Here is a 22,761-nt window from a genome sequence, read left to right as displayed (position 1 = left end):
CAGGAGCAGGCCCTGAGCACCAGAGCAATAGAGGCCCAGATCTACCACACCAGACAAGACCCAAGGTGTAGGCTGTGCAAAGAGGCCCCTGAGACAATCCAGCACATAACTGCAGGGTGTAAGATGCTGGCAGGAAAAGCATACATGGAGCGCCATAACCAAGTAGCTGGCATAGTGTACAGGAACATCTGCACTCAGTATGGACTGGAAACCCCGAGGTCAAAGTGGGAAACACCTCCAAAGGTGGTAGAGAATGACCGAGCCAAGATCCTGTGGGACTTCCAGATCCAGACTGACAGAATGGTAATGGCGAACCAGCCTGACATCGTGGTGGTTGACAAACAACAGAGGAAAGCCGTTGTGGTTGATGTGGCGATACCAAGCGATGGCAACATCAGGAAAAAGGAACATGAGAAACTAGAGAAGTACCAAGGGCTCAGAGAAGAGCTGGAGAAGGCCTGGAAGGTGAAGGCAACAGTGGTGCCCGTGGTCATTGGAGCACTCGGGGCAGTGACCCCCAAACTGGAGGAGTGGCTACAGCAGATCCCTGGAAGAACACCAGACATCTCGGTCCAGAAGAGCGCAGTACTGGGAACAGCAAAAATACTGCGCAGAACCCTCAAGCTCCCAGGCCTCTGGTAGAGGACCCGAGCTCGAAGGATGAGACCACCCGCGGAGGGTGAAGGACAAAGTTATAATATAATAAATTCAATTTTATTTATATAGTGCCAATTCATAACAGAAGTTATATCATTGCACTTTTCCTATAGAGCAGGTCTAGACCGTACTCTTTATAATATTAAATACAAATCCCCCGCACACACAGGGAGAACTTGGAAATCTACACAGAAAGGACCTAGCCAGAAAGTGCTAACCACTGACCACATCTTTAACAGACAGATTTAAACTGTGGTTGTATTTTTGAAAGTCTGGCCAAAATTTATAAGGTAAGGATGCAGTTCTTAAATGGAGGTTATGTTTTGTGCACAACTTCAGCCTCCATAAAGTGAGAATTTGAAACAACAAAAAACCCAAATCAGTTTTGTCAAAAAACCAATCAACAAATCAATTTTCTATAGAAACTGCTTAAAATTAGATGATTAAAGGCATTTTTGTTCTTGCAACATGGCCCCAGATTAGAAGCAGCCTTAAACTCAGTTTCTGACCTGTGTGATACATTCGGGGACTAGATGTGAACATAACCACTGACAAGAATTTCTGTTTTGTCATTGTAAAGTTGATGAAATTGCAGGGCATGCAGTTATGTCTTTAATCATTCTTCCAACAATCTGAACTGTTAATCGCAACTCAAATACAAGGTAATATCCACAAATTTTGCCAATGGAAAACCAAAAAAGAACGGTTCCAAGTGGGGCGAATTGAGCCGTGCCATACCATGCAGAAGAGTAGGAAGTAAGGAAGGGGCCATTGGGGCCCCCACTTTTTCCCCCTGGCCCACATTCATTTTAAGTCATTGAATTACCTTTGTCAAGATGGCAAGATCCAGGCAGACAAAAAACAAACATATGGCTTTAGCATACAGTGATCCAGCGCAATCTAGATAACATTCAACCTTTATTATAACACCTAACGACAGCAACTAACATGATACATAGTCTATACATACTAGTATTTTGTGCAAACATCAGTTAAGAATGACCATTAGATCCTTAATAAAAAAAAATTACTTAAGGACAAAGCACATTAAACCTTTGCTTGGATGTGCCTAACCAAACAGACTACAGCCTAATCTACACATAATTATTACCAGATGCAATAACCCCCCCACATTCAATATTCATGTTCTTGCCCAACAACTGATCATTTATCTCTTGCCAATAATGACACATTCTACATCATGCTGTCAAAATTATCACATTAAATATTTCAAATTGCAAAAATTAAACGCGTAAAAAAAAATTACACATCAATGCGTTTTAGATGCTGTAGCAGGCTAGAGTAAAGATACTGGTATCATATGAAACTAGACGACCGAAGGCATCCATTGGTGCCAACCGTGTCATGTTATCTTGTCGGGAAAGGGGCTAAATAACAGATAACAGAAAAACAAAAATTTTGTGTGCTCCATGTGTGAATCAGAATCTTTCCTTTTTCATAGTTGCATGGACTATTGCTGACCTTGTTGAAATTCAACTGGCACTTATTACTTAACATATAGGCCTGGTTTTTGTTATTATTTCTGTTAGTGCATTTAAGAAATATGGTGACAGTCAATGGCCTTTTATTGAAAATCTCTAGTTCACAGGAGAGAATTTGTATTCAAAGTTAAAAAGATGCCATTAAACAATAGTATTTAAATTTAAATATACTTCTGTGGTGTTTGTTGTACATTAATGTCGTGATTTAACATTTTAATATCCATTATTACAAGCTTCAATATTAAGAAAAAAAGCGATTAATCACAGCAAATTGTGTAAAAAAACAATTTTAATCGATTTGACAGTCCTACTATAAACTTCTCTACATGGTGTGTACTGTATGTTGCAGTAATTATGACAATATGTTTGTAATCCCTGCAAGGAAATACATTGTCTTCCCCAGTCTTGGAGCTGGTAATGCTCGTTTTGCTCAGGGACACATAAGTGATGTGAAAGCTTGAACAAGGATGCTCTACATGCTCACCGTTACTGATAGATCACTTAATGGCAATCCAAAAAAAAAAAAAAAAAAATCTTTATTCCATTTTACACTATTGGTTTTTCATAGGCTTCTGTTTGAATAACAAAGGCATCATCTTCAGTTTAAGAAAACACAGGTACCAAAATGTCTTGGTCCCTTCTCTTAATGTGAAGCTAAAGTCAACTGAAGATGTGCACTTGATAACACAGTTAATTTATTTCAAATAAGATAAGTGTAGTATTTCTTTAGTCTCTCACTGTCCTAAATTAAACTCATTTAAGAACACAGTATGGTGTGGATGGGTGTGGATTTATACACTCAGATGTCTGTATCTACAGAACAGGTGGGAAATGTCATGCCTCTTTTGCCCTGGTTCTATCAACAACAATGTATGTCATTACAACACACAGACTATGCTTTTAGTCCAGAAACATGTGTTTGCATGTCTGTGGTGGGTGTATAATTGAGGGTGCTGAAGAGCTGTGATTTCTTTCAATGACAACACCCTCTACTTCACTCTGAAGCTTCAACACTTTTTCTCGTCCCATCATCCAAGTGAAACACGTCCAGGTCAACGTTGAGTTCCAGTGCCACTTCTGCCCTCTTTGGTCATCCTCTTGCTATTTGATAGTTTTTCTATGATTGGTATTCAGGCTTTAATCTATAAGATGAGTCTTTGACCCAGGATCTTGCGGTTGATCTCAGCCAAGGCCACAGAAAACACAAAGGCCTTCTCATCAGAAAGACCGGCATAAATATCCACTTCCTTCTCTTGTTTCTCTGTGAACACAATAACACACAATCAATCACAGAAAACCCATGTTGGCAATACGGTATTTAACTATGATCATGCCAATAAAGCTAAAATTAATTACAATGTGACAGAATGGACCTACTTCTGTTAGTGTAGTAAGTATAACGTAGAACGGTACTGTGGTACAGAGGGTAGATAAATCTACACTACAGGGTTAATAAAAGGTAATATCAGGTTCAGTCTGGATCAGAGGTTGAACCTGACATTGATGTGATGCGTGCTTCCCCAGCGGGGTGCACAAATTGAAGGGGTGTGACATGGAGGGAGAGACATGAGGCAAAGACACTGTGAGAGGTGATAGGGACAGGTGTACGCTGGTGTTCTAAAAACAAAAGGAAGTTAGTCACTGTAGTTTGGCCCACTGATTTGGCCTGCTTACCAACAATTAAGATACATGAAGTAGCCAGATAAAGCAAAAAACTAAAAAAATGAAGTAACCCAAAATGACAAAACAATACCTCAAGCTGGGTTTTATTTAGATTGGCTCAAGTGATTCACTACGGGCTCAGAAACTGATCTGTAAAGAAATGCTCGCTAATATAAAATTTGATTTTGTCTGAGGGCCCCACAGTGACTTTGAAAACCCCTGATCTGGAGTATCCAATATCACAAAAGTGGCTCACATGAATCCAGGTACCATACCACCATGCCTGTGCACCTACACAACAGCTGAAAGTAGGTGTGTCTAAATTACAAACTAAGAAGTTGATAATTTTCAGGAGGAACATGTATGAGCATCCAGAGCCACAAACTTGTTGCTGATGATATTCAAGTATCAGTATCAAGTATTCACTGCTTTTGAGCAAAACCTCCATGAAAAGAGCAGGGACTGTGCTTGATGACAGAGCACTGTGTGAATATTATGAACAAAGAAGGCAAGAACATTCCATGTGATGACCAGGTCTTGGCAACGGCAGAGGATGTAACTAACTGAAAAAGGCAATGAGGATGAAGAGAGCCAGTGTGAAGATGAAATACTGCCAATCTCAGAAAAAATAATTCCAAGGAAAAGTGCAAAATCCTGGTCAGTCTTCATAAACAATTCATGCTTCAGCTGAGAGACTAAAAGAGGCTTCTAAATAGTGTAGGATATCTCTGAGCAGAATGCAGAGACAGCTCCAAATCAACGACTCTCATTGTTGTGTCTTTCTTTGTTAGTAATGAATGATATAAATATAAAGTCGTTGCCTTGGTTTTCTATAACATTCAGTCACTTTACGTATTGTTGCTTGTTTTACCTTTTGCTACCTGAGTTCATGTTAATTCCCAAAGCTAATTTGTGACTTAGAAAAACACTCTTGGCTGATCACCAAGAGGAACTTTTATCAGTGCTTGTTGTGTGGACTCTGAAATTATATCGCTGGACAAATAATTAAAGTGGTTCCACTTAACAATTCTGATTAATGCTGTAACTGAGCTAAACTTTAATTATATACTATGTTGGAGAATTCTTAAAACTACTCAGGCAATAAAGATACAGAATGTCCTGCAGAAAAAGTTGTTTGTGAATATGAAATGTGCCAAAGACACGGTAAGACTAAACCAAAGCCTGGTGTTGGCCTATCACTGGCATCTCAGGACATTAAGACTGTAGCTGTAGATCTGCATGAACTTGAACCAGGTGTGTGGTAGCTCCATATTATTGACATAGTTTAGTGCAGGCAGATAAGTGTACATAGTCCACCTCCCAAACAATTCAGTGACAATGGGGGAGAGTTTAACAAACGCGAGGTGAGAGATATGGCAGAAATAAAAGCCTTTGGAGCAACAGACTTCTGGAGCGACACAACCGAACACTTACTGAGATCAAGTTGAAAGTGAAGACAAGTAACGGTTGTGACTGGAACACTGTACTGGATTAGGCTCTTATGGCAAAGAACACCATGCAAAATGTCCATGGCTACAATCCTCATCAGTTGGTGTTTGGACAGAATCCCAACTTGTCCTCTGTGCTAACTGATAAACGCCCAGCTTTAGAGGGCGAAACAAATTTGTGCTTTACATGCATCAAGAAAGGCTTTTACAGAAGCAGAATGTTCATAAAGAATACAGAGAGCACTGTGGTAACAACTATGTCGCACAGATGAGAAATATGAAATGGTGGACAAAGTGTACTATAAGCAAGTGGATTGTCAAGAGTGGAAAGGACCAGGATGTGGATGTGTTGTCTGACCACATAGGAAATCAAATGTGTTTATAATTGTTCCAAAAGGCCACACTGAAGGCAGGGTGAAAAGCCATCCGTGAAAAGCCAAGAGCGCATTCTCTTTTGGAAGTCTTTCATAGTGTTTTCCATTCAATTAAGTATAGACATTCCCGGTAATATGAAACTGTAAATTATCACTGCTTTTACCTTTTTCCTCTTCCTGTTTCTTAAGCCCAACTGTTTTTGGTCTGCCCCGTCCCCTCCGGATGGGATCTGACTGGCTGTTGGCCCGGGATCTTCTCCTGTTCTCCATGTCACTGGTTAAGGAAGAGTCGATCCTCTCTCTGCGAATGCGCTCTGTCCTCCTCCGTTTAAAGTCTAGCTTGTCTGGAGTAGAAAACATGGATAATTAAAAAAACATATTACCATGATTTGTCTTAGAATGGGTCCAGGCTAACGTCTCTGATTTTTTCAGCAATTCAAATAAGTCTGGTGTTGTGCTCATTGACGAGTCCCTGGTTAAAAAAAAACACAACCAAGCCAATCTGAGCTTCGTAAGCAAAATTAAGAATTAAGTCATCCTTCCTGTGCCAGAGCCACAAAAATGGTGTGGATGAGGTGGATACAGCTGTGCAGGTTGTTTTAAGTTGACTTACACAAATAAAAAGTTTTAGGTCAATATATTTCTTTGATCAACGTAAAGAATGTTACCTGCTCCAAACAACCGCTACAACAGTTTCTGTGTGGACTGAAAAGGAGGCTGATGGTTTGACAATCACTACTGATTGGTAAAGGAAAAATAACCTCCTCTCAAACAGAAATCAGCTAACATGAACACAATATCAGACTCAACGTAGTAAAAACAAAATGTAAATTTGGTCTGATTAGTTTAAGTGTGTGATACAGATAGGTAGTTTGAGGTTTAAGTTTCTTAATAATTATTCCTGAACCACCACTGGACTAATATTCAACATATTTTAAAGTATCAATATCTTCAAATAAAAGTATTCAGCATTTACCCAAAAACATTATCTTTGTGAACAGAGGGTATAATAGCCTCTGTGATATATGATACTAATACTCAAATTAAATACTAATATGCTCAAATAAAACACAGTGTGACTTCTAGTATCCCCACCACTCATAACGCTTTATACTACATATACTACACACTGATGGCAGAGACTACCATGCAAGGTGCCAACTGCTCATCAGAAAGAAACTCATCATTCACACACACACACACACACACACACACACACACACTGATGGCACATCATTGGGGAGCAATTTGGGGTTCAGTATCTTGCCCAAATAAAGACTTTTCGACTGGGGGAAGCCGGTGATCGAACCGCCAATCTTCCCATTAGTGGTTGACCTGCTCTACCTCTTACTGTACAAAAGTTGTACATTTTTCCTAGGGAACGTCCTTAAAATAGAAAGGCGCTACACAAATACAGTCCATTTACCATTATTGTATTTTTTTTTAAAAAAGGACCCTATTGTATTTGTAAAGATAATAATAATAATAATAATAATAATAATAATAATAATAATAATAATAATTATTATTATTATTATTATTATTATTATTATTATTGGGGCCTGAGCACGGAGCGGTGCAAATTCTAATGATTATTAAGGCCCGAGCACGAAAGTGCAAGAAACCTATAGTTTTTGGACGGATTATTAGGGCCGAAGCACAAGTGCCAGTGCAAGGCACCTATTTTTTTGTAGAGATTATTGTTGTTGTTGTTATCATCATCATCATCATCATCATAAAACACATTTTTGAGGGGCCTAGGATGCTCGAAAACTCTTGAAAATTGGTACAAATTTTTCACAACTGGGGAAAATCGCAAAGTTCTGCAGTGTTTGGGCTCGGGCGTGGCCACGGAGCTGTATAGCACCCCCAAACTCAAGCCATGGTTGGGAAAAGGTTGCTTTGATCATCATGAGATTCGGGTAATTCATTGCTCTCATCATAAAGAACACATTTCAGTTTCTTTTGAGAGAGTTTTCCCAACAGTAAGTCAGCCATTTTGGATTTTTCAAACACGTTTGAGGCCTTTAGGATGATGAAAATTACAAATTACCTTTTAATTGCATCAGACAATGGGCTTGTCTCTGTCCTTGTCTTGTTAGATCTTAGTGCTGCATTTGACACCATTAACCATCACATTCTATTTCAGAGTCTGGAACAATTAATTGGCATTAAAGGAACCGCACTAAGCTGGTTTAAATCCTATCTATCAGATCGATCTCAATTTGTACATGTTAACGGTGAGTCCTCCATGCACACCAAACTTAGTCACGGAGTTCCACAAGGTTCTGTGCTTGGACTGATTCTATTCACCTTATATATGCTTCCTTTAGGCAATATTATTAGGAAACACTCCATAAACTTTCATTGTTATGTGGATGATACACAATTATATCTATCGGTCAAGCCAGATGAAACTAACCTGGATGACCTGCAATTTTCTGATGTTAAACTATTACAAAATTGAAGTTATTGTACTTGGCCCCAAACACCTCTGAGACACACTATCTAAAGATATAGTTGCTCTAGATGTCATTACCCTGGCCTCCAGCACCACCATAAGGAACCTCTGAGTTGTCTTTGATCAGGATTTATCCTTTAACTCCCACATGAAACAAACTTAGGACCGCCTTTTTTCACCTACGTAACATTGCAAAAATCAGGCACACATCCTGTCTCAAAATGAAGCAGAAGAACTAGTCCATGCATTTGTTACTTCTAGGCTGGGCTATTGCAATTCCTTATTATCAGGCTGCCCAGATATGTCCTTTAAGACTCTCCAGTTGATCCAGAAAGCTGCAGCACGTGTACTGACAAGAACTAGGAAAAAAAGAGATCATATTTCTCCAATATTAGCTTCTCTGCACTGGCTGCCTGTAAAATCCAGAACAGAATTTAAAATCCTTCTCTTCACCTACAAAGCTCTTAATGGTCTGGCACCATCATATCTTAAAGAGCTCATAATACCATATTACCTCAATAGAACACTGCACTCCCAGAATGCAGGTTTATTTATGGTTCCTAGAGTCTCCAAAAGTAGAATGGGAGCCGAAAGCCTTCAGTTATCAAGCGCCTCTCCTGTGGAATCAGGTCCCAGTTTGGGTTCGGGAGGCAGACACCATCTCCACATTTAAGAGTAGGCTTAAGACTTTCCTCTTTGATAAAGCTTATAGTTAGGGCTGGCTTGGGTGAGTCCTGAACCATCTCTAAGTTATGTTGCTATAGGCCTAGACTCTCCATCTGTATGCATTTGTATCCCATTACTGCATGTTACTAACTCGACATCTTGTCTCTCCTCGTAGTTCTGTGCTTTCTCATCTCTCTCCTCTCTCCTTCTGTCACCTACAGCATGTGTTTCTACCTCCGAGGGAGGCTGCTTAGTGGTAGAGTGGGTTGTCCACCAATTGGAAGGTCGGCGGTTCAATCCCGGCTTCCCCCAGCCCACATGTCGAAGTGTCTTTGGGCAAGACACTGAACCCTAAATTGCTCCCGAGGGCTGTACCTTCGGTGTGTGAATGAATTACTTTCTTTGAACTGGTGAGCAGTTGGCACCTGCCATCAGTGTGTGAATGTGATTTGTAGTTGAAGCGCTTTGAGTAGTAGCTACTAAGGTTGTTGTTATTATTGTCATTATTATTCCTATGACTATTTTTATTACTTTATTAATATTAATTAATATTACCATTACATTATTACTATTTATTTCTAGGTGGAATTTGCATTCTTCTCCCCCTTTCTCTCTACCTCTCCCTCAAAAATAACATTATCAAGAGTACGGTCTTGACCTTCTCTATATGAAAAGTGCAATGAGATAACTTCTGTTATAAAATTGGTGCTACATAAATAAAATTTAATTGAAAAAGTTGAAACTTTGCACCCAGGTAAATACTTTAATTTGAGTTTACTTTTTGGCTTGGGGGTGGCATGCCAGCTAATGACAAAGAATAGCAGAAAACTCATGAAACTTGGCAAATGCGTTAGAAAGGGTGTGTTTTGTTTTCTGGTATTGTCTGGGGCTTGGGAGTGGCAAAATGGCTCGATAGCACCCCCTACAAAATTTAAACGAAGCAGCCCCTGCGGTACGTTTCACCTAGATGTACGAAATTTGGGAGGCAGATGTATTATCTCTAAACTTTAAAAAAAAGCCTCTTGGAGCTATACCCTAAACACAATAGGAAGTCAGCCATTTTGAATTCATTTCTGCCTGCAGCTTTAATTTTGGCAGATAGAGCTGCTTCCTTCTGTTGAGCGAAAAAAGGTTTGAACCTGCTCGCTGCTGCCTGCGGCTATATTAAAAAAAATGACATTTTGATCGTTGAAGAAAGAAACAATATCTATGTAATGGAGAGAATTACTTACAAGAACCTAGAAGGATACATTCAAAAAATACAGACAAAAAAAAAATATTTATGTTCCATCCTTCAGACCATACTTTGTGTAAGAATGAGAATCACACATAATTGTGTTACTTTTATCTCCCATTGTTTATATATGTATGTTAGTTTATTTATCTATTTATAATTCCCCCCTGGATTTTTTTCCCTTTCCTCCTCATGTTTAAAAGGTCATGTCCATATGGTTTTGATATTGTTTATGTAGTTTAATTAAGTCAATAAAAAGAGAACAAAAACAATTAAATCTGCAGTGTTGAAAGGGCCCTTACATCCACGCGTGCCTTGGTGGTAGTGACAGCTGTGGTCTCTCTCCTCTGACAAGGCTCCTAATCTTCATGACTATTGGACACTGCCTGAAGAGTTATATATCCACTATGTGGTGCTGGAGAACACGCACTAATTATACATGATGTTGCCATATATCAAGTGTAAACCACACAATGTAAATTTCATGTAAATCAAATGATGAATAGGTGTGATCAGGCGTGAAGGAGCAAAAATTACACTAAAATTGCACACTAAATTCACGACTTCCTGTTGGATTTAGGGCTTGGCACCAAGAGGCTTTTTTGTAAATCTGGATGTTACATGTGCCTACCAAATTTTGTACATCTAGGTGAAACGTACCGTGAGGGCTACTTTGTTGAAATTTTGTAGGGGGTGCTATTGAGCAATATTGCCACACCCAAGCTAAAGACCATATCAGATCAAAACTTTCAGCACTTCTGATGTGTGTGCCAAATTTCATGAGATTTAGAGCATTCCTTTAAAACATGCAAATTGTCTGCCTCGCCATCTGAGTTCCACAAAAGCTCAAAAGCTTTGCAATTTAGCATCACACATATCTTAAGATTAAGGCACAAACTTGAAGTGAATCTGCTGAATCCTCTAGGAGCAGTTAGAAAAGTTGTATACATGTAAATTGCCTAAATAGGCATGTTGTCTCATGACCAATGACATCATCATTCGATATTTACAATTGCTTTGCAATTTAGCATCACATTAGACCCCAAATTTTAAATTAATCCGATAAACCCTCCAGCAGGAGTTCGAAAAAGTAAATAAAATACTGGAAAAATGCACAAAATTTAAAGTTAATGAAAGCCAATGTGAAATATGCGTTGCATTAAGGGGTGCTACAAAGCCCACTAAACACGCATGAACCCAATCACTGTATATTCACGCAATGTTCACAGGTTCTGATGTGTGTGCCAAATTTCCTGATTTTGAGTATACCAAGGACCGTTATGGACAAAATACAGCACTTTTATGCTGGCAAAACGCTTTTGTTGACCAGCGGTTTGTTTATTTGTAGTTATTTTACGATGCCGAAAGCAAAACAAAAGTCTCAGTATACCATGGAAGAAGCCTTGGAGCTTATTACCTGAGAAAGTGATGTGTCTGAAAGCTGATGTAATGCAGATATCATAGCTTGGTACTAACCTTCATTATGCCAATTTATAAAATTCAATAATATGATTTATATAGTACTATAAACGATATTCCAGCCTGCCATTGTATTCCTTTGTATTCATGAATTTACAATGTTTACAGTTGTTATTATTGTTGGTATAATTACATAAGTTACATAAAAATAATTTGAATAATTGTAAGACCATTTGGCCACTTTTGGAGAGGTTTTAGGTAACTAAGAGATGACCAAAATACAAAACAGTTTCTAAAATAGAACAAATGTTTTTTTGAGTAATCTGTGTATTGTTGAAACAAACACACATTATTACATTATTTATTATTGACCCATAATGCCATTTGGTTACCCGGTGTCCATTTGGAGCCATTTGGAAATCCACCTGGATATTACCCTACAAAAAACATAGCTAAATACTTGTTTTTTTGTGGTTTTTCCATCTACTTTCATCCTGGATTTGGTCAGGCCTGTGGCTGTGGCTCCATTGCATTTCTATGCCTAAATATAGTAAACGGTAAATGGACTGTTTTTACATAGTGCCTTTATAGTCTTCTGGCCACTCAAATCGCTTCACACACACATGTGAATTCATATTCAATGAATATATATTCACATTCATACACTGATGGCAGGTGCCAACTGCTTATCAGTTCAAAGAAACAAACTAATCATTTACACACCGAAGGCACAGCCGTCTGGAGGGAGTTGGAGTTCGGTGTCTTGCCCAAGGTCACTTCGACATGTGGGCTGGGGGAAACCAGGATCGAACCACCAACCTTCCAATTGGTGTACGACCTGCTCTACCACTAAGCCACAGCCATAGGTAACTGTCTACACTCAAGTGTTTGTTTTTTTATTTCAGGCGAGAATGAAATTGCAATTTCCACTGTGTTTGAGCTGGTGTTATTCGGTGTCAGTAAGAGTAAGCCTTTTTAGAAACTTCCAAGGCTTAGCTTTCAGGAATAATCAAGCTTTTGCATGTAGAGGGATTCAAGAACAGTAACCATTTAATTTTGGGTATGTCATTTCCAGGGTTGTCTTCAGAAATAGGACAGCTAGTCCTATTTCTGAAGACAGGATTGCTCAAAGGCATCTTGAGTTATGAGCATATATGTAATAAGCCCCGCCCTTTGCAAAGATATTTTGGTTGATGGCGGCCATGTTTTTCGACCAATCTTGCTCATTTATAATAGAAACATGTATCTCAGTCCCGCAAAGCTGTATCCAAACTTTGGTGTTCATAGAGTCAAAATTCAAAAAGTAAATGTCACTTCACTGTTTTTCACATTATGCTAATTAGCAAAAAAAACAAAAAACTAATAATAATAACAACAACAAACCAGCACAAACTCAATAGGGTTCCACTGTTTCGTGGTTTGAACCCTATAAAAGTCTTTTTAAATCTATTGGAATGTTAGTGTTTCTTTACTCCATTGTTTTGCTGCTGATGCAATGAACATGTCATATTGTGAGGAAACAAACACACTTGAAGTCTCTCCAGAATTGTTATGCAAGTTTGTTACCTGCATTAAGTACTGAACGTACAGTGTGGTATAATGAGAATTGACCGTGCTGCAGAGACAGAGTCTGACAGACATTACAAAATAAATAACAGTATTGCAAGATGTAATAGAATGAATATTACACATTTAGAAGAATTAAACAAACATTAAATACAAGGTCCGATTACATTTTCAGGCCTAATTCATTAGTTTTATGCAAGCTGAACCTTACCTGCTATGGCTGGAGAAGAGCGCTCATTTAATTTGCCATTTAGGAGCTTTCTGCTAATAAACACATAACCACATGGGCAGGACTTGCACGCAACTGGAATCTAGAGACAGAAACAAAGAGGGAACACACACAAGATTTAATTACTGTTAATGTTTTACCAATTTTGGGGGTGTGCTCATAGAGCTCTAAACAGCTCATACAATCAGCCCACTTAAAACTATTCTTCCTCTTAGAGCATAAATCTGTTTTCAGGACAAACTGCCATATGCATTATGCAATATCTGACGTACAAGTGGAACTGGTGTCATGTGATACTAAAGAAAGGGATCATTTAAAAGTAGTCCAGGTGATTCTCACAATGTGTGTGTTTAGACTGAAAAGGGCAGCACTCATTTTCGATAGCATACTGTGGCTTGTAAAGCTCTTGTAAAGCTCAGCAAATTAACTCACTTATACTCTGTTAGCTTTAGAAAAATTTGATCATCAGAAAAAGGGATGGAAATACAAATTTGTCAGCCATCAGAGATAGCAAGTTGATTTGTCAGCTGTTTAAGTCACTGGATAGACAGACATTCTTATCTGATTATTTAATCTATAAAGGGTTTCTCAACTGAGTGTCCAGAAAATGTACTATATCAAAATACATATTGATGTAGTTACATATATATGATAAATGTAATACACCCCTGGTAAAAAGTAAGCCAAGTTGATTCTAGCAGTATATTCTTAGTGCCTGCACAGCCAGGGCAGAGAGAAGAAGCTGCAACTCTGAGGGGTTCTGGGGTTCAATGTTTAGCTAGCCTGTTTTCTACAACACATTTCAATATAAAATAGAAGACTGTCCTTGGCCCATCTGGCAGTTCATTAAAATAGACACAAAGCACATAACAAAAACACTGACAGTATAAATACTCAAAGTAATCGAAATACAATAAACAACATTCAAGAAAAACACAGTAAGAAAAAAATTGAGTCTCTAAAAATTGATTAAGGAAATTGTCTGTGGGATAAATAACGTTAAAAAAGGTTCAGTGTGTAAGATTTAGGGGATTCTATTTGCAGAATATGGCGACAATATTCATAACTATGTATTAGTGTATGATCACCTGAGAATAAGAATTGTGTCTCCCATTACATTAGAATAAGCCTTTTATATCTACAGAGTAAGGGTGCTCCGATTGATCGACCACCAATCGTTATTCGTTCTGATCGGCGGTCTATATAAAGGCCAATCACAAGAGATGAGAGGACTGACAGATTGCATTTTTATTTTCATGTTGACACTAAAAGAACAGTAGAGTATGTAAATATAAAAGACTGAGGGTGCTGTTTCGCTTACTGCATTTAAATCTTGTCCACTGTACAGCAGGTAGTCGTTGAAAATTAAATGTCAAATGCAGTTTTAATTTTCAAATTATTAGAAAATTTAATTTTGACTTAAATATTGCTTGCATAAATGGAAAATCAGGTTACACTGTTTATATTGCATTTTCAAATTTGAACAACATTTGAATATTGTTCACTGTACAGCGGGGTACGACCTTGAAAATTAAAGGTCAAACACCTTTTCCATTTTCATTTTAATATGGTCATATAACGCCCATACGAGTATGTGGAAATGAAAATTGGATTATTGTATTTTGATTTGAATTTTAACTCAAATAACACATACATGTGGAAAATGATAATGCTATTATGGAATTACATTTTCATTATAATATATAATATACATAACATTGTCGAATGAGAGAAGATCGAAATCGAAGCAGAAGAACCAGAGATATCGTCTTTTGAATTTCATGCATTCTTCTCTCTTGTTAAAACCTGGCATCTATGAAACCCACAATGGTGGCTTTCTAACTACACAAACCCCTGTTTTTCCATTTTCAAACTTGTAGTCTTCAGCCCCAACCGACACTGCCTCAAGTGGCATCACCTGAGGCAGTTTCATCTGGAGCCACAAAGGGCTTTCTACAACTGTTTTCACATCTTAAGTCGTACTCCCCAAGACCTGCAAACAGATTTTGATGTGGAAAATCAGTGGAGTTCCCCTTTAAACGAGAAAACGCTGAAGCATTAACTGCAAACCCAATAAAATGTTGATCAATGACATTGTGGAATGCTTTCTGGTATGCTATTTTGGAAATATCCGGATAGTATTAGCAGTAGATGCACTGTAATTCACCTTAGGCTGTGTCCTGTGTGTACTATCTATAGGCTTCCTGAAAATTCCAATGGTTAGAATTCAATCTATTTATATAGCGCCAATTCACAAATTATCTCATTGTACTTTTCCTATAGAGCAGGTCTAGACCATACTCTTTATAATATTATTTACAGAGAACCAACAAATCCCACCATGAGCAAGCACTTGGCGACAGTGGCAAGGAAAAATTTCCTTTAAGAGGCAGAAACCTCGGGCAGAATCAGACTCAGGGTGGGCGGCCATCCGCCACTTGGGTTGAGTGAGTGAGTGAGTGAGAAGCACAATAAAAATTCCACATAGAATTTTAACATAATGTAATGGTAGTGGTAATATTAATAAAATAATAATAGGAATGATAGTAATAGGAATAATAATGATAAGATTTGTAATAAGACGAATAATAAAACTAATAATAATAATAATTGTAGCAGCGGTCGTCAAGCAGGGGGGGCAGCAGGTGGCCCACAATCATAGATCCAGACTCTGCAGCTCCGGAGGCAAAAATACGACAGAAGCGTAGCGACAGAAAAAGAGGAGAGAGATGAGAAAACACACAACTATGGAAGACAGAAGATGTCGAGTTAGTACAGATGGAGAGGGAGAGGAGGAGAGAGGAGCTCAGTGCTTCATGGGAAGTCTCCCGGCAGTCTAGGCCTATAGCAGCATAACTAAGGGATGGTTCAGGACTCACCTGAGCAAGCCCTAACTATAAGCTTTAGTTAGAATAGAGTAGTACAGTATACAGTAGTTTGAAATTGATTACTTTTAAATATGTCTTATTGAATGTAAAGCAATTTTACTGTAGGCTTCCTTTTTGAAAAAAGCAAATAAAATAAAGATAAATTAAGCAACACTGTAAAACACGCATTGTAATGCATAGGAAATTCCCACAAAGTACAGGGATGCGTCCACCCACCCGCTCAATATCAGACCACTCTGCTCACAGCCCTAAAACGATGTGTGGAGATAGGTCTGGCTATGTGAGACTACTCTGCTCAGGATTACTCTTCAAGTTTTTGGAGATTGTTCAGTATGTCTAGCAGAAAGTGCTTTTTTGGTTGTGAAGGCTAGTTAACATTAGTTTCTTGATGGACAGATGGCTTTACTTTTTGCTAAAGTAACTGCTAACCGTAGTTGTCGTCAGTTCAGTTAGCCATGCAGCTAGCGGCCCCATTAGCTAGCTGACTCTTGTGCATTCTAACACATCACAATTCCCCTCATATTAACTTTCATAAAAAGGTTTCATTATGAGGTTTGCTAAATAATGCAATGGATTCTTGTTCAGAGCTGCTTTGTCTGTTACTATATACAGTTATACAGTCAATCTACTGAGAAGTTTTGGAGAAGTATTAGAGTAGTATTGATCCCTAAACTATGGCTGTATCTAAAAGAGCGTCCTTTAAAAAAGGTTTAAATTCCTGTTCAGAGTATCCTTGACTATTAGCATATAAAATATTAAGCCCTGTTACTGTATGGTATTCAAGAAAATTAATAGTAAAGTCACCTCCATCATCACCAATAAATAAAATTTTTCTCATTTCTTTCCTGCCTTGAATGACCAATGAATTTTCAGCAAACAGCTTAAGTCTAGGTTTTTATGGGAGTTGAAATATGACATTTTTGATGTGTTACAGGATCTTTTTACTTTGGAGATGACTTTCCGTGGATTTTTTTCCAAAGCTGTGCAGTAAAATAACTTCTACATGGTCATAGTCAGGGTCCCTGTGAACAGTAATCCATTGAAAATTTCAGCAAATCTCTTAAGGAGAGGTTTTTATGAGTGTTTAAAGGGAAATTGTCCAAGTGCAACTATGCATTTTTATTTGTTGACTTTTTTTCTCCCTTTTTTTTGTTGAAATTGAACAAATCCCCAGAGATAATAATCCAAAAGATGTGCGTTAATGTAACACACTGAGTCAGATGTCGAGACTGTACGGTAGTGGAGGGCTCAACAATAAGGATTGCCCGATTGCCTGATGTGGCAAGTAAAATGCCACATCGGGCAAATAAATCTAGCAACTCAACAAAAGAATTAAACACAGGTTTTTTCCCGGACCTGATGATGGAAGTAGCTAAGGAGTGAGCCATCTCACTTCCTTCTCATCTCTCGAGAGTTGCACATGCACAGTACCAATCGGGCACTCGCGAGTACCAGATATTAAATGGGACCTGGGGCTAAATCATTAAAGACTGTAGTATTGTCACGCTAGCTACAGCCTCTCCTGCTGTCTGTGTTGAGCTGAGCTCCTCCACACACACGGAGTGCAATCAGCAGATCAGAGAGGCCGTAGTGGAGATTACTTGAGATGACAACAACTACTCTTGTTAGTGTAAGTAAGTGCAATAAAACCTCTGCGAGTAAAAAGCTAATACTTTAATCAATAAGTGAATTTGCCGTTGTAAACATTACTGTTGCTGCTCTAGAAACAACATTTAGTTATTTAAAATATTAAATTCTAATCCTGTTCTGAATTTATTCTTTTTAAAAATCTATTTTTTAAAACTCAATTATTTAGTAATTAAAAAAAGAACTGATGACTATCGATAAATAACCAAACCAAAAAGAGTATCGATAAGAATAGTAGCATCAATAAAATCCTAATGATACCCATCCCCACTCACGAGAAAATGGCTGAGAGTTTATGATAATTGATTACTCACTCATTCACAGTTAAGGAGTCCATCTCTGGGGAGAAAGAGAGGAGATTGTCATACCATTTTCAATAGGCAAGAATGACCTATGATCTATGACGCACTGTGTCCTTGTTCTGATTAATTTACTTTATTTTTAAAGATTAAACATAACAATTAACTTCAGTTTTGATGTTATTTGATAATCACTAATAAATAAAACAATATGTATGGGGGCAAGTAAAAATTGACTTTGGGCAAGTAGATTCATGAAAAAAACAAAAACAAACAAACAACAACTTAACATTGAACCCTGTAATGCAATGTCTATGGGAGGGATCCCGGGCCTTGTTGATGAGGCCAACTGCAGACAGGAAGAAAGTGTTCTTGTGTCGTGAGGTTTTGGTCCTGATGGGCCTCTTGCCGGAGGGGAGTGTCTCAACAAGTTTGTGTCCAGGGTGTATTATCACCTTGGTCACGCCTATCACATGCTAATCAGGCACTTAGCAGTGATGAAGTAGATGCAGCCAGAGAACAATAGGCCTGATTACTGGGCCATCTTGAAACTATTAGGTCAGTTTCAGGTGAAACTAGCTATTTACAGATACTCAGGCAGATTCCTTCCTGAGGGCAGGGCTTATGTAACTCAGAGTAGTTTAAATTTCCAGTTCCCGTCCAATTTTTTCACAATTGAGAATGACTTCCGGATGGGAGCCGAAACGTCTTGATTCTGAAAACAGTGTCCAGATGACTACGACTGAAACCTTTTCTACGATAGAACACTCCTGGACGAATGAGGGACTACACCGTCTTAGACACATTATGTTTGTCAATACCCTTGACTTAGATGAAGATCAGATCACATTTTATGACAAATTTATTCAGAAAACCATGAAATTCCAAAAAGGTTCACATACTTTTCCTTGCCACTGTAAAACGTGGACAACCAGGGAAACATATTACTACATAAACAAGGTTGGAATGGAAATAAAAAAAAGGAATACAGACAGGAATGCTGGAAGTCAGTCACAGTTGGGGGTGCTGAGAGAAGGTCAGTCTATATAATGACGTCATACTAAATGGTGCACGAAATTCATGGTTTTTTTTTTGTTTAAGTCATTTGAATGTTGAGGATAACTTATATCTAATAGTTTTTAACAACAAATTACAACAGTTTGAGAACATTTTACACTACAGCAGACATAAACACCTGTATGTCGAAGCAGCCACAGCAGCTACACAGAACTAATGCATGAGAACTGCAATGAGATGAAGGAGAGACGGCGCCTGGACGAGGCGAGAGAAATTACCCATGACCAGTTCATCATAGTTTCTAATAATACAGCGCAGTGAGAATACAGACGTTTCATGGAGGAGACGAGCGGATATAATGCGGATCTTTGGTAAATGGACTGTACTTATATAGCGCCTTTCTTGTCTTTCTGACTACTCAAAGTGCTACAATCTTTCTCTCTGTTTACTGTTAACAGAGACTCCAGTCTGCAGTGTAGTTCATACACTTCACTGATAAACCACAGAAGAGTAACATTAGGCTTTATGATTAAAGAAAGTTTTAATATCAAGTCAACACTTCTGTCCACATTCACACGCTCCCTCTGGTGTTGCGTTGCTTTAAATGTTGCCGATGCAAGAATTGTGGGATGGTTTTATCTCCTTTCCTTTTGTAAAGGATGGTCCTGTGCTATGGGCCTGTCCTATGCTAAAGGAGATATGAAAGGAGGCACTGAAGCACCTTTCCTTAGCATTTAGATAATTCAAACAGCTCATGACTGCCACTGAGATACTTCCGGGTCATTTCACTCCATTAGGAACCTTCCAAACCAAAAAGACTACTCAACCATAACCATGGAGGCGTACAGGTCCTGGAGAGGTGCTGCCGCAGGAAGTACATCCTCTGCAGTGCCTTCTTGGTGAGGGAGCTGATGTTCAGCTGAGGTCCTGGGTGATGATGGTGCTGAAGGACTCAACATTGTCTGACTGGGGAGTAGGGATGGGAATTGAGACCTGGTTCCAAATTGTCCGATCGATCATAATCGTCTGCCTCCCAGTTTATCAATTAATTTTAAAATTAATCCCAGCATGCCGGTCGCGCTAGTTTCGCTCATCTCCTCTGCTCTCGCTTCACCAAGGGTGGGGCTGAGTAAACACAAGGTACGCAGTAGACGGGAGACTGGTGAAGGGATCGTCAAGTTACTGGAGCTGACCACAACTCGTTAATGTTACCTTGAGCTGAAATTAAGCTGTGGTGTTCTGTCGGGGATACAGTGACTTAAAAAACTTGTAGTACTTTTTTTTTTTAAAGTATAAATAATACGTAATTTGTATGAGTAGAGGAAAAGTCCGCTAGCCACTAGGCTCATTTATGCAGTGTAAAATGTCATAACTACAGCTCAGCTACACTGTGTTCAGACAGAGATAATAAAACAGTTGAAAGCTGAAAACCTGTGTAGGACAACTTTTTTCAGTGCCGGAATGTCAATAAGTACATTTACTCAAGTACAATTTAAAAAAGGTACTTGTGCCTTACTTGAGTATTTCCATTTTATGCTACTTTGTACTTCTACTCCACTACATTTTGGACGCAAATATTGTACTTTTTACTTCACTACATTTATTTGACATTAGTTACTAGTTACTTAGTAGATTCAGATTATTAACACAATATAAATCAACAAATATATTCTAGCAAGTTCTTTTATACTGCTGAATGTTGTACAAATATAATTTTACGCCTCATTCCATGCCACTGTGGAACAGCAGATACATTCTTCACAAAAATAAATCCTTGTTTTATAAAGAATGCATGGACAGAAATATTTGGTCAGTTTTAGATCTTTTAGATATAAATGGAAACTTGTTAACATGTAAGGATTTTGGCATTAAAATTAGAATTTTTTTCTCTGTCACCCCAAACAGTTTTTCAACCTCACCAATGCTATCCCTAAACCATTCTTACTTTTGGCCAAAGGAGTTATTTTACATAGTATATTAGCAAATTCAAATTTCTTGATAAAAGATATAACAACCGTCTGATCAGAGAGAAGTTGACCAATGACTTATATCCAAACCAATTCAACAGAGCACTTGATTTTAAAGACATGGATCCTGTCAAAGTACTAAAATTAAAAACTGAATTTTTTCATTATCCTATATTACCCAAAGCTAAAGACATTAATTTCAAATTAATCAATGATATTTATCCTTCCAGCCAATTCCTTAGATTAAGATTCCATTTTGAAAGTAATGTCTGTTCCTTTTGCAATACAAATATCGAAACCACAGAGCATATTTTCATTTCTTGTCATTACTCCCAAATATATTGGAAACAAATAAAAGAATGGTTTAAACAAAAGAATATATCTGTTGAACTCAAATCACATGTAGATGTAATGTATGGACTGGTTAAAAAAGAGAAACTAGAAAATCTGCTGATTAACACAATTCTCATAATGGCAAGACATTTTATACACCAATCCAAATTTATGAAAACCCCACTCACGTTTAATGCATTTTGTAATGAATTTCGGTTGTATTACAAATCCCTGAAACATATGAATTTAAAATCTGCAAAAGAACTGCTGAGAGGTGTAAACATGTACAAATGAATATAACCTCTGAATGTTCTAACGTTTTTGGCCGCGCCAAGCACCGGTACCGTAACTGCATGAATATACGCGCGTCACAATCCAAACGGCGACTGGCTTGATCGGGTTTTCGCTAACGACGGCTCACTTGACTGCAGTCGTGTAAGCTATGGGGAAACGATCATACCAAATTCCATCCAATTTTTAAATTAAATGACGTTTCGCTTATTGAGAATTTAACATGCTGTAAAATAATCCAGCGGCCCATGTTTTGGTGAAAATGCACCATTCTTAAATTCGGGACGGAAACTCACGAAACACCACTTTTAGTAATATTTTAACGTTTCAACTGGTGCCCCAACTTACGTTTCTCTACCGTGTCTATTTTTAGGAAGACGACTACAATAATAAAACAAAATATGAAGTGTACTAAAATAATATTTATGTATTACATGTGTTGAATACAAGATTGTCAAAAAAGGTTGTAGAAATATGTGTTATTAGATCGATATTTCAGAGAACATGAAGGCTATCTTTGCTCAACGAAAACCAACAACTTGTTCAACCTTTGAGTGGGATTTGGTGATAGTGTCGTTGACAACGTGTGCAGTGGGGCTGCCACTGAACCCACTTCTATCTTAAGAGCTGACAACTGCCCTGTGTATGTTGCAATGACTTATCAATAAAAATAATAAAAGTATATACGCTACGCAATCAGTAACAACATTACGTCAAAATTTTAAAAATGTACGTTATTTTCTCACCTGTTGGTCGCATTCAGGACAAGATTTCGTAGCCATTTTGACTTTCTTTGTTTTATTTGCCGACATAACGTCCGTTTCCTCCGGCGACACGCCGATAGCTCTACGGTAGCTACAACTTTTCTCTGTAATACATGGACGGCAATTTGCTCCAATGTACACTAACATACATGCAAGAAACACACGCAGATGTAGCTAGGTAACAACACACTAAGAAGCACACACTCGACAGGGTCGTATCTAGATGGTAACCCTGGATTTGCGAAACTCTCGCGAGATTTGTAAGTGTTGTTTCTTAATTGTGCACGTTCCTAAACCTTGCCAAGTAGTTTTATTGCCTAAACCTAACCAAGTAGTT

At 38.2% G+C, this 22,761-nt stretch overlaps 1 protein-coding gene across 1 annotated transcript; it reads right to left on the bottom strand.

Moving 5' to 3' along the window:
- Positions 1-1,558: 1,558 nt before the first annotated feature.
- lg1h16orf87 (linkage group 1 C16orf87 homolog) lies at positions 1,559-22,729 on the bottom strand. The gene is made up of 4 exons (XM_044189112.1): positions 22,407-22,729; positions 13,201-13,300; positions 5,808-5,987; positions 1,559-3,420 (listed from the first exon to the last, which is right to left on the bottom strand). The coding sequence occupies exons 1-4, from the start codon at positions 22,569-22,571 to the stop codon at positions 3,302-3,304; spliced, it is 564 nt and encodes a 187-aa protein (XP_044045047.1). The 5' UTR covers positions 22,572-22,729; the 3' UTR covers positions 1,559-3,301.
- Positions 22,730-22,761: the final 32 nt, after the last annotated feature.

The sequence above is a fragment of the Siniperca chuatsi genome, linkage group LG1 (genome assembly GCF_020085105.1).
Source record: "Siniperca chuatsi isolate FFG_IHB_CAS linkage group LG1, ASM2008510v1, whole genome shotgun sequence".
Lineage (NCBI taxonomy): Eukaryota > Metazoa > Chordata > Actinopteri > Centrarchiformes > Sinipercidae > Siniperca > Siniperca chuatsi.
The sequence above is the reverse complement of the archived record's forward strand: the minus strand, read 5'-3'. Positions and strand labels throughout refer to the sequence as shown.

What these genes read in the sequence shown, in the direction of transcription:
- lg1h16orf87 (XM_044189112.1), bottom strand. Translation starts at nt 22,571, where the DNA reads ATGTTAGTGTACATTGGAGCAAATTGCCGTCCATGTATTACAGAGAAA. An exon ending in CTCTTCTCCAGCCATAGCAG is followed by an intron (nt 5,988 to 13,200) that starts GTAAGGTTCAGC and finishes TTTCTACTCCAG; the next exon opens with ACAAGCTAGACTTTAAACGG. An exon ending in GAAACAGGAAGAGGAAAAAG is followed by an intron (nt 3,421 to 5,807) that starts GTAAAAGCAGTG and finishes TTGTGTTCACAG; the next exon opens with AGAAACAAGAGAAGGAAGTG.